A 15758-nucleotide genomic window follows, 5' to 3' on the forward strand; every position below is an offset into this window, starting at 1 on the left:
CTCCCTAAAGAGCAGTGAGGGTTTGGAGGCTGAGCCGCATTGTGTGACTTCTCTGCTGTGGGACGCGTAAATGCTGGTAGCGGGGCCGTGATGACCAGTCAGAGTGTGTGATGAGGGAGGCAGGGAGGCAGGGAGATGGTGTTGGGCAGAGCCGTGGAGCTTTGCTGCCATCAAGGTGAGTCACAGCTCTGGGACCTGGCTGTTTGTAGCCCCAAAATGTACTACTTTTCATGCAGAACAAACACAGAGGCACTAAATAAGAGAAAATAAAGGTTGCACCGTTTGAAGCTGCAGATCTTGAAATAAGAATGAGCTTCAACCTCTGTTCACTTGCCTCGGATTTTCTCTGTATCTCTTGGCTTTTTGCTGCACTGTCTATGTGGAAATATTCACGCTACGATTTCCTCTTGTGGACTAAAGTTACTGCTCTGCTTCCCCTGGACAGCTTCATCCACACACGTGTCATTGCATCCACTCCACCAGTAATACTTCCAGCCTTGCAGATCTCCAAGCAACATATAAACATATAAACAGGGGCCTTTTTCTCTCTGTAACTTCTGGCTTGCTGTTTGTTGAGTCACCCCAGGGACGAGCCAAGATACTGTTTACACCAGCATACAGTGGTATTTCAGTCCACCTCTGTGTGAGTGGTGGCTGGCATTGCTGACAGAGCTGCACAGGACATACCCAGCTCCCCTCCCCAGAAGACAAAATTGGCAGGAGAGCCGACAGGACCTACCGGCACATCCGAGCATGGATTGCTTTGTCCGTTTCAGTGTTTAACCTCCAGTTATAGAAACTCCCTCCTTCGGGATCTGTGTACAAAGTGGGCTTGTGAGTCGGGTAGGGATGTGATGGTAACTTGGCAGTGCGGCGTGTGGATGTCTTTGCCTGAATTCAGTCAGCCTAACTTCAAGGACGTGCTGCTGGTGGCTGTATTAGCCTGGCAACTTCTCTAGTTTCTTTTGTAGCAAAGGAGAGAGGCAGGCTCCTGCTGAGGCAGACTGAAGATCCAAAATGCCAGGTCAAACCTGGGATCAGGTTGTTCCCGTGATGGCTGAAGCAAGGGCCTGAAGTTGGGTGAGGTGAGGGAGAAGAACGCCTGGAGAGCAGAATGGAGGTGGGAACTGACCCCCCAGGTATTGTGATCTTGCTGACCAGCCCTGCAACAGGCAGAAAATACCTTCCAGAGCAGAGGGTTCTGTTCCTGAAAGGCTGACTGCGAGCGCTGTATGCTGGGGGAGAGGAGAACAGGGCAAGGAGGTATTTATCTTGAAGAAGGTTATTGTGGAAGAAAGTGGTGGAGAAAAGGGAGGGCACCAGGCTTAAGGAGCATCTCAGAGCAAGGACAGTGCAAGCAGCCAGTTGGTAGGGAGGTTTGGGGCTGTAGCAGATGTTGCCTGTGGCTGGTGTTGATGCTGAAGAGGAGGCAAAGCCCGGGCAACCAGAGAGTAGCTGGCAGTGAAGCAAAGAGGCAGGGAGAGAGGATATAGTGTTGAGCAAATGCTGCACGTTGTTACGCGACATGATCTGAACATTGATGGCTTCCAGATGTTTTCCCTCTGGTGTCAGCAGGACTACTGCACATGCTGTCGCATTCTGCCTACGCAAGCGGCGTTACCCCTGCCAGCCCTGGCTGTCCCCTGCATCCGAGACCTCTTCTCACTGGGATTATAAACCCTTTTTCCTTTAGGGCTTCTCCTTTCTGTGAAGATAAGCAGAGCTGTGCAGGGGCTTGGGGTTGAAAAGGGATGGTCACCGAAGACTGCAGGGGTGATGCAAAGAGGAAAGGAGGGTGAAGGAAAGACACACTTGAAGTTGCTCAGCTCAGACTCAAAGCATGAATAATGTTTCCTGTTTCGAAACAAGCGGCTTCTGAAGCTGTTCTCTTCCTGTCCAGACAGCCGTCAGGAGGAATGTAGGGCAGGCATAACAAGCCCGCTGTGCAGACAAGCCGCAGCGTTCCTGAGCCAGCAGCAAAGGCAGGCAGCTGGGGTCTGGCTCACGGGGATGCCCGGGCTTGCTGGTAACAAGGACCAGCGTTGCCAGTGCAAGGCAGCAGCAGGGCCAATAGGTAAAGAAAATCACACATCTGGGAGGGGAAGAGAAATGTCTTTGCCTTGCTGGGAAGAGATGTGATGGGGAAGGTCACTGGGGTTGTCAGCCTGGCCCTGCAGCCAAAAGAAACGTCGGAGTCTGATCATAACATGCAGATGGGCCAGCCCTGTGGGTGGAAAGCGCCGACCTCAGACCGCTGGGTTGCAGCAGATGAAGGTGGCTAAGTCTGGCTTGTGCAGAAAGGGAGCTCCGCTGGCAGGCTCTGCATATCACCCCGGCTCTCCAGGCGTTTCCAGACACCAAGAGGATGCTGCAGTGCCGAGCAGAGCCTACTTCCACGGTGACATCTGCGAGCGCAGGCACCCTTGAGCTCTGGGGCTCATTCATGATGACTCCTGTTGGGAGCTAAACTTTATGGTACGATATGCTGTACGTGGTAGGGCATTAGTCCTGCTGAAATGAGAAGCACCAACTGTTTTCTGTAGGATCAGTCCTTCAGCTTTAGAAAATCACCCAGGGGTTTGTGTTCTTTATTTATATGGTCACCAGGGCTGCTTAGGGAAGTGTGTGTTACCCATTGCACACCAGAGCACTAATGCGGGGTCTTCATGTGAACTGTGTCTGCCTACGCTGACAGCAGATAGAGATGTAGCTGCTGGAAGTTGCATCTGAACAGGGACATAAACCACACAAGTGATCTGAAAATGGTGCTAGTCTAAAGACCCTGCATAGGCAATCCTAAATCTCAACAGGTTTAAAAAAACCCTACAAAACCCATGTATTTTCAGAGCTCTGACTGCCCTAAATGTTGAATTTAGTGAGAATTGCTGGAATGAAGGAACTTAGAGCACTACGTATGCAATCTCACCCTATATTTTTCTGCAGAATGGGGGCTAGCTGATACAACAGCAGTCTTTCATCTTAGTTGAATCCACCTTTGACTCCCACGTGCAATTCTGTCTTACATTCGGCAATTAAAAACATCCATCAAAACAGGGTGTTGCCCCTGGGGCTAGCTTTTTGTAGGTTGGCTTCTGGGGCTTTTTCTTAGCTTTCATGTTCTCTTAGCATGCAACAGTGAGGTGATTCGGGGAATTGAATCCTTTTTTAATATGAGTAAAATTCTATTTTGATTTCCTTTCACAGTTGAAAAGCACGATCCAAAAGGTGAAAGGGAAGATAGTGACGATAGTGACATCTCATTAAAAATAGCCTCAGTTTTGCCTGGACTTCACTATGCCTTACAGAAAGCTAGCTTTTCTTCATGGGGGGACACAGTCAGTACCAGCGCATGTATCAAACAGCACTTCCAGGAATACGCAAAGCTTGATCAAAATCCACAGCCTGCCTTTGGTCACACCAGCGAAGTTCCCTCTTCTCTCCTCTCACCAATGGAGGATGAACGTACTAATCCCTTCAGAAAACACTCGGAGCAGTCCTTCTCCCAGCTGCAGCGTTACCTCTCCGACCCCAGCAGCTACACTCTTGAAATGTCGGCTGCCGTAGGATGTTTGACTGGTGCCGTTCAGTCCCTTTGCTGCGATTCAGAGGCCGATTGTAAAGCGGACTTCTCTTCAGCTGTGCCACCAGATCCTGTTCCTCCCAGCACAGCAGTGGAAATAAAAGCCAGAAGTGAAAACCCAAAGCTCGTAGTGGGGCTGGACCAGAGTGGTGAAGGGCCCACAAAAGACATCAACTCAGCCAGCAAGCTACGGGTGCAGCAGAGCAGGAGGAAATCCAGCCGAGCAGTTGTGACCAGCACCAGGAAGAAATGGTCACCCCTCAAGATGCAAATGCATCCTATGGGGGACAGTGGCAGGAAAGCAACCAAGAAGAAGAAAATCAGCTTAAATTTCTCTTTTCCTAAAAAGCCAGGGCTCATGGCCAGTTCCAACGAGCCCATGCTTAAATTAGCCAATTTGCAGTTTCCACACAGAAGGAAAAGAGGTAAGTGCTACTTAAATGGGACTGACTTCCTCCTGCTTCTCCGGGGTATCAGCTGGGATAGCGAGTGTTCACTACGAGCCACGTCCCCTTGCCGGCTTCCCAGGTGCTCAGAGCACGCAGACACCTCCTGAGAGTATCCAAATAGGTCTGTGGTGATGTCTCCACAGTCTCTTGTTCAACCTGAGGAGCCCAGGGCAACGACAGGGGATTTCATTGAAGGTGCCTGTAACCCGGTGCAGTCATCTATGCTGTTGCCTTCCTTTGCTTAGGAGCAACTGTACAGGGGCATCAGCCAGGTCATGGTTATTGCATCCCTTGTCCATGGGATGTTGATGGCTCAGGCAAGGAGCATTTGCCAAGGCTGTGGTCATTATAGGCTGCCTAGATAACTAGCTGCCCTACGTGGTCATGTTGTGACTCCCTGAGAGTCAACTTTCTTGCTGTGGCCTTGAGGAAACAAGAAGTGTGAGATTGATCACACCCAACTTACTCTTCTAGAAGCTGTCATGCAGTACGGGGGTGGCACGGCCTCTGACCGCTGTGGGCTGAAGTCAGCTCCAATTCGCAGTCCGTCGAGCTCTGGCCTGGGCCACGTTGTCTCAGGGCTGAGTGATGTTGCTGATGGATCTGGGGGAGGTTCTTGTGTGCCTCTTGGAGAGGTAAATAAGCACCCTCGGGGTGCAAGTGTGCCAGGCAGGCATTAGAGTGACTTATCCCCGGAGAATACCTATTCTAGGTCAGGAAAGCAGGCTTTTAATGAGCTTAAGAAGTGATGCTTAATTTTTAATAACTGCTTACTGATCACTCGCATCAATAAAAAACCCATTTGTAAGATCAAATGCATAAATTAGTCACTGAAGACTCTGCTGCTGCCAATCACTTCTAGAGCAGTCCTTCCATTTTCCTTAACTGGATTTTTTTGCGATTATTCCTTTTAAATCTGAATATGTCTCAAACCAAAACAAATGCCCTCCCTTTTCCTCGTCCCAGGTGCAGAGGTCCTGTCTGCAGAATTTGTGCACAAAACGCAGTCTGAACCTGTCCAGAAGGAAACCTCAGCTCACAACGATTCTGGCTTGGCAACAAAGAGACCAAAGACACTGAAGAACGCAGACATGAAAAAGGTTCCTGTTGCTGAGACCGTCACGAAGCCAGTGAAAAGTAAGATGCTAAAAAGCGTGGCTAACATCCCATTGAAACCTCAAGCCAAAAAGCAAGCAGAAAGTGGTAAGAGAGCTGTTCCCTGTGGAAATCTTTCCTTTAAAAGCTGAACCATCAAACGTCACGGTCAGGTCATGCCCATACGGTAGTAACAGCACGTTCGGCATCAGCTGAAGGGCCTTACAACGTTTAGTGTGGAGGGTCTGGATTGGGGTCTGAGACCTGCTGCCCCACAGCCTGCAGGCTCACAGTTACACACTCATAGTGTAAAATACGAAGGCGACTGTGAAAATCACCATTACAGGGTGTCCAAACCACACGGGGGCTCTTCTGAGTCCTTTCCTAAGCCCTCAGTTTGCATCCTTGGCAAACTGCTGGGCTAGTTTAAAAAGCCTCATGTTTTTTAACTGCTGAGCTCTGCAACTGTGTTGAGGCAGCTCATGGGCAGAGCGTTACAACCTCTGCTCGTAGCCAGCATGTGCCTAGATTTTTAGTCTGTTACGTTGTAAATCCAGTTGTTCTAAAGAGTGGAATTGTTGCAGCCTTCGCAGACAGACTGCAGCGGATTTAAGAGGCAGCATGGCCAGCCCCTGAGTGTAGCGTCTGCAGGTGCTGGCTGGGAGTCTGCTGTTAAACTGAGAACCAGTATTATGGTGCCAAAATAAACGATGGAGCAGGAGAGTCCTTTGCGGTTAATTTGTTGTGTTTTCTCACACTCACGCTTTTATGTCCTTCTTTAGATTGGTCTCTGGTCTCTTTTTCTCTTTCCTGGGGGAGGTGGAGGCTTTGGAGACCGATTTAGCCACCCTGGCTTAGTTTATCTGTTGTTCTTGGTTTTTTATTGCCACGTGTTCCTGAAACGTGGCACTTTTCCTCAGCGTGGGTGTATCAAACGCAGCCCATCATTGCCCCATCACGTGGGGGTTCCCAGAGCTGATCTGGCCAGTGCTCTCACACAGGCAGGGTGTCAGATGGGCCCTGCTGAATGCCAGGATCGGCCAAAAATGCAAAATATGAGTATTTAGGAGTAAGAAATACTCAATTTATATGTCTTCCTATGCCGTTCCTAAGGAAATTAAACGTAACACGTAGGACTTCAGCACAGATGTAATTTAATAAGGTTTTACTTGAGAGATTCTGGTAGAAAGGCATTAACCTTGTTTAATAACTTCATACTGTTTATACGAACATGGGCCTTGAGCCATGGTGAGGGGCATTTCTAATGCTGAAAACTAAATGAATGCCTAATTTGCTGTGCTCCGACTGCCTTGGGGAGCCCCCAGGTTTCTGTGTGTGCTCTGAAGTACATCTCAGGGGCAGTTTATGCTCCTGAGAGGGTGTGCAGTGGGAAGCACGAGAGCAGGATGGTTTTTCTCAGTGTTCTAGAGGGGGTTTTTTTGTAACTGTGGGTTATTGAAAGAATGGCACAGGGTTTATCTGAGAAAATTGCAAATGCTTAAAGTCGAAGAAAATATAAAGAAAAAAAAAAAGGATTAAGGAAACACTTAAAATATCTCAGGTTGTATTTAAGTGGCCAAACTACCCTGTGCACAAAGGCCTAGGGAAATTTTGTTCACTCTGGATCCCGTGCTTTTTCTTTCTGAGAATAAACCCCTTTCCTGAAGTTGCTTAGATCGCACCTCTGGATCCTTTTGTAGCAGCCGTGGAGGTGGTTATTTTTTCAAGTGTGCAAATTCCACGTTGGAAAGGCTTTTTTTTTTCCTGTCAAACTGAAAGCCTGCTTCGAACCCCTTCCCGAGGCAGAGTTCTGTGGCCTTTTGTTTATTCCCTGACTTTGTGTTTCTGATGCAGAGTGGAAGGAGCCATTCTCTGTCCTCCCAAGCGAAGTTCCTTCCCAGTGCTACGGAGCAGATAGCCAAACGAGTGAGATTCACCCGGGCGGCGTTGCTGATCTTGGTTTCGATGTGAAGGGGAACGACTATGAGTCCCACGCCTTGAACTTGCTGGCTGATCTGGCTCTGGGTTCTTGTATTCCTTCATTGATCCCCAGGGACAACAGGATGATCGCTGTGTCCTGCAGCCCCTCCAGCGACTCTGCAAAGGAGCAGCAGAGTCCACGCACGCACAAATCCTTGCGTGTTGCTTCTGACCACGAATACCACAGGGTGGACAAGCTTGCAAAGGGAGCCGCCTCTCTTAGCAAAGCATCGCCGAACCAGAAGCTTATTCCTGCTGAACAAATAGACTTAAATGACTTGGCCTCTATTCCCAGGGAGAAAAGCCCTGGGATTTTCAGCAAGAACAACAGTGCAAGCCCCAGCCCTCCAAAACCCCATGAGTTGCCTCCAAGAGAGACTCAAGAATCTGACAAGGTGAACATGCACTCTTTCATCTCTGCCGAGCACTCGTACGCCTCGCAGATGCCTGAGCACTCAAAGAAACACATGTATCCCCGAGGTGCCCCCTACCCCGGGCCAGCACCCTCCAGAAATGGGACCAGGAATACCCGAGCAGGACCCCTGGTTGGGAAAGTCCTGCCTTTCCGCCACCAGCAGAACAGCACGCACCACCCCCAACCCTTTGAGGCTGTGATGATGAGGCGCAGGAGCAGCCTGCTCTCCCGCAGGCTGAAGGAGGACTTTGTTAAGTCCCACACAGTGAACATCTGCGGTGAGTCCGTGAAGGTGACATGCCATTGGGAGGCAGAGTATGTCTTCGATTTGGACAGCAGGTACACCAAAGATGCCCTGGAGAAAACTGTAATCCGCGCCCTGCATGGGTAAGTCAGCCTGGAAGGCCACGTGCAGGGGGCATCTCTTGCTGGATATCTGGAGCACTTTTGGAAGAGGCTTTCTTTGCGCTTTTTTGCTTTGGATTGCATGATACTTGCCTTTTTCCTCATGCTCAGATACTCAGTTTTGCTGGTGTGTCTTCCCTGTAGAGAATGATTTGGGGGTACTGGTGGGTGAGAAGCTGGATGTGAGCCAACAATGTGCGCTCGCAGCCCAGAAAGCCAACTGTACCCTGGGCTGTATCAAAAGAAGGGTGGGCAGCAGGGCAAGGGAGGGGGTCCTGCCCCTCTGCCCCACTCTGTGAGACCCCCCTGCAGCGCCGCCTCCAGCTCGGGGCTCCTCAGCACGGGACAGACACGGGGCTGCTGGAGCGGGGCCAGAGGGGGCACAGAAATGCTCCGGGGGCTGGAGCCCCTCTGCTGTGAGGCCACGCTGGGAGAGTTGGGGTTGTTCAGCCTGGGGAAGAGAAGGCTCTGGGGAGACTTTCTTGCGGCCTTTCAGTGTATAAAGGGGCTTATATAGAAAGACGGAGAGATACTTTTTACCAGGGCCTGTAGTGACGGGACAAGGGACAACAGTTTTAAACTGAGAGAGGGAAGGTTTGGACTGGACATAAGGAAGGAATGTTTTATGCTAAGGGTGGTGAGGCACTGGAGCAGGTTCCCCAGGGAAGTTGTGGATACCCCATCGTTGAATCATAGAACAGTTTGGCTTGGAAGGGACCTTTACAGGTCATCTAGTCCAACCCCCTGCCGTGAGCAGGGACATCTTCCACTAGATCAGGTTGCTCAGAGCCCCATCTAACCTGACCTTGGTTGTTTCTAGGGATTGGAAATGTTCAAGGTCAAGTTGGAGGGGGCTTTGAGCAACCTGATCTAGTAGATGTCCCTGGCACCTTCCCCACGACAGCTGGGGATTGGACTATATGATCTCTTAAGGGTCCCTCCTAACCCAAACCATTGTATAATTCCCATGGCTCTGCAGCTAGAATTTGTACCTAGAGCCATGAACAGAAATCCTCCTTTGCAGCCGTGAGTTTCTCTTTTTTTGCAACAACCTGGAAGATCCATGTCAAGTGACCCATATCTGCATCTGGGCATTTGCAGCCCTGCTGCAGCAGGGCTCAGCGCTGTGGGGGACCAGGAGATGAATTACCTTGTGCTAGTCAACCACAGGGAGGATGAAGACGTTTCAGGCTGTTTGCTTTTCCTTCCAGGCCCTGGGACCCTGATCTTCCCGACGACATGGAAGAGATGAAACTGATACTTCATATGTGGGTGGCTCTCTTCTACAGCAAACCCAGCAAACACCTGAGCAGCACGAGGAAGGTGGTGGAGCACAGCAACCCTGAGAAGTACGTCTCAATAAACAGCACTGGGGACTTCCTTGAGCTGAGTGATGATGGTGAGGATTGTTTCGGGTTGGAGACATGCCCTGCAGACTCTCGGTCAGACCCTGATCAGACTCCCAGCAGCTCTCTGGATCGCAGCACACGATACCAGGGACCTTTCCGCTCAGAGGAGAGCCCTGCAGACTCTCAGACTGATGCTGATGGGACTCCTGGTGTTGTTGATAGTACAGTATCTTCTTCATCAGGGGAGCTGCCCTTTGGGGAGGAGGAGCCTTCTTCCACAAGCTGTCCTGAGAGCCTTTCCCTCGCTGAGTATGCTGATGAGAGTCTGGCTGTGAGAGACAGGCAGCCAGCGGTCATTCCTGAGGAGCGCGTGCATGAGGTCCCAACCATCACTGCGGTAAGAGCTTGGTGTTTGGGGGGTATGAGTCTACAGGGCACACAATGCTACTGGAGCAGGCTCTTCTGAGAGAAGTGGAACTGATGTCCTTGTGGGCTCTCTTAGAGCCAGGTAGTGGTGATGCCCAAAGCAGGACTGAGAAACGTCCCCCCAGCATTTAGCTGCTCCAAGTCATTGCCATGCAGATGTGCTCAGAGCCACCATAAAAAAGAAGCTTTCAGGCCTCAATCCAGGGCTGGATGTCCTCGTGGCCTGAGCTGGTGTCCCCAGGCTCTGGCACAGGTCCCTGTCCAAGGGAGCAGGACCTCGACATGGATGTTCTCCAATGGAGAGGAATTCCAAAGAATTAGAGCAGTGAAATGTCAAGCTCAGCATCTGACCCAGGTTTTGGCTGTGAGCTGGGCAAGCCTGGCCGAGGTCTCAGACCTGCACTTAACTGAGGGAGGAGAGGAACCACAAACACCCCAGATGGAAACTCAAAAGCCTACCTGTCTCCTGTGGGCAACTGCATTTGTCTGCCCGTGGTCGCAGCAGCCCAGATGTGTCACGGGCCACAGCACCACCTTTCCTCTGCAGGTCTGGGAGAGCTGAGGTTTGCTGGCTTGGAGAGCCACCCACAGATAGCAGTGCAGTGCTTTGCAACGTTTCCCTCGCCTCTCCGGCGAAGTTAGTTAATATTCCATTCTGGGTAGGGTTTTTTTAAAATTATTTTTTCTATAGTTTCTACAGTTTACAGATATTCAGGACTGGAGGCACTTGGGTAAAATTAAAACATGGGTGTCTGATGGTATTTTTCAAGCCTGAGTTAAAATAATTCCTCTAAAACTTCTACTCTGAACAAACAGGCAGCTGCCATAGGGCTGCAACTGTTTTGTACGAAGGAAAAAAATATCCCAGTGGTTTTTACCACCTGGGTTTAGTGCTGTGGAGCTGGCAGAAGTGTTTTGGGAGGAAATGTGGGATCTCTGTCCATAATGTCCATATAGCTTGCTTGGACAGGTATACTCAGTAGAGATAAGAGGATGCTGCTACATACATTACCTCTGAGCACCGGCTGACGGCCCCTGCACAGTGCGGCCTGTTTCTAAGCAATTTCATGGTTTAAAGAAGGTAGAAAGTTTCAAAACCTTTCCCTGGCTGTCTGTGGGACTCTGCTTGCTGGCTGCAGTGGGGATGGTAGTGGCTGACGTTGGGTAAGGATTCAACCTAGACTTATTTTAGAGACAGACTCAAACTACTGTCCTCAGATGCTGTTGAAATGGTTGTGCTCACAGAGTTCGAGCATCCATGTCCTCCTGCATGGGTGTCTCAGCTTCTGCATTTGACTCCCTTGAAGATTAACCTCTGAATTGTGTTGTTTCAGGAGGAGCTGCCCAAGGAGGAACTGCCAGATGCTACAGTCGCCCCCAGCCCTTCCGATGAGCTTGGCAATGCTGGCAAGCCCCCAGCTGCACTGGGCAGGGAAAGCCCACACAGCCAAGGCCCAAGTTCCAATATAGCTCCCTGGAGTGATGCACCAAGTCCCCTGAGTGGACGTGGAGAGCAGCAAGAGAACGGGTGGGCAGCAGGGTCTGGGGGTGGCCCTGGCCCTCCTGAGGAAAGGACGAACATGGGAGATGCTGGGCAATGTATGGAGGTTGAGGACAGCAGCTGGGCCACCGTTGAGGAAGGGAGGGAATCACAAGACTCCTTTGGACATCCACAAAAAGAGGAGGAAGAAGTGGAGGAGGGGAAAAAAGAGAAAGAGGACTCTGAATATGAAAGCACAATCCTGGGACCTGTTGATTTAGCGTTTTCTGAAAGCCGTGATGCTGACATGGAACATGAACACAGTGAGCAGAAGCCAGTGGATTCAGCACTTCCAATGGACTTTGGCCTTCCTGAAGAGCACCCTGTGCCCAGCCCCACTGCCTTAGCAACCTCCTGCCCAGGCAGATCAGCACCAGTGCTGTCAGATGGGACTGGGACTGGCTCTCAAGGGCTTCCTGGCGAGATGGCACCAAGCCTGGACACACAAGAGCCCTGGGAGGCTCTGACCAGCTTGGGTGCAGAGACAAACAGTGTTGGTTTGGCACACGCAGCCAGTCCAGCTGATGTGGGGTCGCCCTGTGACTGCGGTTTGATGCTGCCTGATCCGAGCCTTGTCTGTGGGGCACAGCCAGATGGCATTACAGGCAACGTGGGACCTGCTGGAGAAACGCTCAGGGACAAATTGGAGCAGGAAGACAAGGATTGTGTGCCCTCTGCAGAAACGTGGGCGCCTGCTGGGAGCAAAGCTGCAGGCACAGCTGGCCTCGAGTCACCGTGCGGCCAGGGACTGTCACTAACCTCGTCCCCTGACTCCAGTTCTGTCTGCCTCACATCTCTTGATAGAGGAACAGATCCAGGGGCTGCTCAAGAGGACCAGGAGGCCATGGCAAGCATCCAGTCTCCATCGCAGAGCGACATGAGAGAGAGGAGCTGCCTTTCCCAAAGGTGCGGAGGCAACGTTTATGCTGACCTCACTTTGCTGAGCACTGGTGAATCAAACCAAGGAGGGAACAAGTTTTTTGTGGAAGAACAGTGTAGCAGTCCTTCTGCCAACAAAATGGATGTGCTGGATGAGTCCTCAGGAGCAAGTGATGGCCAGGGCTTCGCCTTTGACCACGCAGCCTTAGCAGGTGACTCTCAAGCTGGAGAGAGTGATGATGTGTGCCTCAGCGCAGAGAATTCCCCTGGCAGCAATGAAGCAAACACAGGGATGGTGACTAACCTGCTGCAGGAGCCAGAGACCTCTCCTCCTGAGTTTCTGGAATCGGAGCCCTCCTCGGTGAGAGAGAGGATGTCTTCCATGAAGGAGCACCCCAGGCAGCAGCAGAGCTCCCCAGACAGCCAGTCCCCACCTGCCCGTGCAGGCTCAGCTTCTGCTTCTGCCCCGCAACAGGACCCAGTCCCCCGTGGTGGAGACACAGACTCCCCCCACCACTTGTTAGAGCAAAGCGAGCAGGGGCTGGTCCTGTGCCAACACGGGAAGATGTGCGAGCAAGTATGTGCTGCAGAGGTGAGCGTGGCTGCCAGGAGTCCGGATGGTTCCTTAAAGCCCAGATGTAAAGAACAGGTGAAAAAAGACACGGGTCCATGGTATGGAGAGCCGGTGGAGAGCTCCCCCGTGGATGTGCTTGTGCCAGGTGACCCGGGATCAATGCCGCCTCCTTCTCCTCATGGTCACAAGGCAGGTCTGCACAACACTAAGCCGGACTCAGTCCTCGGTGTGCACCCCAAGACACTCTCTCCTGGCACGAGTCCGACCCCATGGTCCTGCTGCGTGGGCACCTGCCCCAGGTGTGCCAGCCCTGGGGGCCAAGCAGTGAATGCAGTAGGGAGCTGTGAGGAGGAACCCATCCCACCAGAGGATTCAGAAGGAAAGAGCAGCATCCTTCTTGCCAGTCCTGCATCTTTTTCAGACGGGGAGTTGTTTATGCCACTGTGCGAGCCCCAGTCTGTGTGCAACCGCCAGCAGGAGGCCGAGGGATCCGACACGTCTGCTGATCTGCACCATGCCAGCATGGAGGTGGGAGAGGGAGAAATCCCCACTCTCCCCTTCCTGATGTTGCCATTACATGCACACAGGGGGTTCTCTGGAGACAGCCTGGAGCTTAGTGACACTGAGGATATTGCAGACGTGCTCCCAAGGGCAGAGCAGCATCCCAGCAAAGACAGATGCGTGGGCTTGACCTCTGAAGATCTGTTTGAGACTTTCTCCAGTGACTCAGACCAGGAGTATTCTGGAGGGACTTCACGGTCCCTGCTTACAGCCGGGCGTTCCTACAGCAGGAAATCCGTGGATGCTGAGGGTACAAGGACTAACTGCAACTCCCCCTCCGCGAGCTCGGTGCGCAGGGAGGGGTGCGGCGAGGACTGGGGCTCGCTGGGCACGGCGGGGGGCTGCTCATGGGCTGAGCGCAGCTGGCTGATCGGCCCGGGGGAAACCAGCAGTGGGCACATTCCACCGTACGTCAATATTAGGGACAGCCAGGGGATCACCAAGGACTACCAGAACTTCGCGGTCACCAAAAAGTGCCGGGAGAGGATGGGAAATTTGCAGTCCTCAAAGAGGGGCAACCACCGTGCAAGGCAGTCTTATTTGTTAAGGTCACTGATGGGAACTTGGAGGGGTTTTGAGGAAATCACCCAACACACTTTGGACATGGAACATCTTCGTTTCCATTATAAGCTAAAACAAATCCTAAAAAACAGGAAAACACCCTTTTCTACCTCCAAAAGCATCTTTCCAAAAGACTTTTCTCCTCAGGTGAAGTCTGAGACATTGCCTGTGCGAGAAGCTCGCGTCCCGCTCTCCCCGCGGAGCAGGAGCCCTTTGCAGGTGACGATCCTACCCTCCGACTCGTGGCCGAGCAGGCTCGGCTGGCACCGGCGAAGCAGCTGCCATGGGAACCCGCATACCCTGTGGCAGGACACCCTCTGCGACAGGAGGAGCAGGGCCACATCCCAAACCCAGAGCCAGGGCTGCGCAGCTCCCTTCCACCTCAGCAAGCTCAGATATGATAATAAGCTAAAGGACTTGCAGGGGGACATCACTGCCATCCTCGACGAGTACGCCGAGTTCAACAGGGTGATGCTGAGCAGGGCTGACGCGGGGAGTGAGGGCGAAGGGCCGGTCCCAGAGCACGGGGAGGCTGTGAGCGAGTGGACGTGCATGTCCCTCCCCCGGAGGATGGCTGCCTTCGAGGAGATGATCACGGACCTGTGCAGCGCGCTGCGTTTCCGCCTGTGCAGCGTGGCCAAAGAGGCCTGCAGCCGCACTGGCATGTTCTACCTGGTGGAGACGGGCAAGGACCCTTTCTTTGCAAGAGTGAAGGTAACAACCAGTCCATCCCAGCCTGGATGGGGATGGGTGGCCCTGGGGGGAGAGCTGAGGGCAGCAGGAGTAGGCGCAGGGCGAGCTTGCTCAGCCTGACACGAATGGTGTTTGGTTCCCTTCAGCCAGGCGCTGCCTCTGCCATTTCATCTCGGCTCCCACTGCCAGAAATTAGAATTGTAGAATCATTTAGGTTGGAAAAGACCCTTAAGAAGATCAAGTCCAACCATAAACCCAGCACTGCCAAGTCTACCACTAAACCATGTCCCCCAGTGCCATGTCTACATGTCTTTGAAATGCCTCCAGGGTTGGTGACTTCACCACTTCCCAGGGCAGCCTGTTCCAGTGCTTGACAACCCTTTCAGTGAAGAAATATTTTCTAATATCCAATCTAAACCTCCCCTGATGCAGCTTGAGGCCATTTCCTCTTGTCCTACTGCTTGAACATCTCCCAACCCAAACCAGATGGGAGTTCATGCAGGAGCAGCCCAGACTCAACCCCCCCAACGTGGCTTTTGCTTGAGCTGTCATTAAAGGGTTGGAAACTTGGGGAGGGTGATTGCATGGGAAGATTTCCTGCTCCAAATAGCAAGGAGGCCCAATGCATGGTACGGTGAGGTGCTTGAGGAGGTTTTCTAAAAGCTTTTTGACGACAAAGGTGAATCATAGAATCCTTAAGGTTGGAAAAGACCTCTGGAATCATCAAGTCCAACCGCCAACCTGACACCCCCAGGCCTCCTAAACCATGTCCCCAAGTGCCACGTCTGCACGGTGTTTGAACCCCCCCAGGGACGGTGACTCCCCCACCTCTCTGGGCAGCCTGTGCCAGGGCCTGACCCCTCTGGCAGGGAAGACATTTTCCCTCACATCCAACCTAAACCTCCCCTGACGCAGCTTGAGGCCATTTCCTCTCGTCCCATCACTGGTGACTTGGGAGCAGAGACCAACCCCCCCCTCACTCCAGCCCCTCTCAGGCAGCTGCAGAGAGCGAGAAGGGCTCCCCTCAGCCCCCTCTTCTCCAGGCTAAACCCCCCCAGCTCCCCCAGCCGCCCCCCAGCACACTTGTGCTCCAGACCCTGCCCCAGCCCCGCTGCCCTTCTCTGGACACGCTCCAGCCCCTCAAGGTCCTGTGAATGTCAATGTCCAACAAATGGCTGCTTCTCCCCGCTCTGGCTGGAGCCCTGGCCTGGAGCGCGCAGTTCCTTTGACAGATGGGACACCATAGGGTGC

General features: G+C 52.4%; 1 protein-coding gene across 4 annotated transcripts in view; it reads left to right on the forward strand.

Moving 5' to 3' along the window:
• Positions 1 to 15758, forward strand: part of TASOR2 (transcription activation suppressor family member 2) — a 47464-nt gene that overhangs the window by 25539 nt on the left and 6167 nt on the right. For 2 of the 4 annotated variants that reach the window (XM_075081767.1, XM_075081768.1), the window contains exons 14-18: positions 3205 to 4005; positions 4996 to 5232; positions 6979 to 7906; positions 9136 to 9670; positions 11034 to 14528. In XM_075081767.1, coding sequence (XP_074937868.1) covers positions 3205 to 4005; positions 4996 to 5232; positions 6979 to 7906; positions 9136 to 9670; positions 11034 to 14528 — 5996 coding nt within the window. Of the gene's footprint in view, positions 1 to 1525; positions 2476 to 3204; positions 4006 to 4995; positions 5233 to 6978; positions 7907 to 9135; positions 9671 to 11033; positions 14529 to 15758 lie in introns of those variants that run through there. The other 2 variants (XM_075081770.1, XM_075081769.1) reach the window with 2 other exon arrangements.

The sequence above is a fragment of the Phalacrocorax aristotelis genome, chromosome 1 (genome assembly GCF_949628215.1).
Source record: "Phalacrocorax aristotelis chromosome 1, bGulAri2.1, whole genome shotgun sequence".
NCBI classification, from domain to species: domain Eukaryota; kingdom Metazoa; phylum Chordata; class Aves; order Suliformes; family Phalacrocoracidae; genus Phalacrocorax; species Phalacrocorax aristotelis.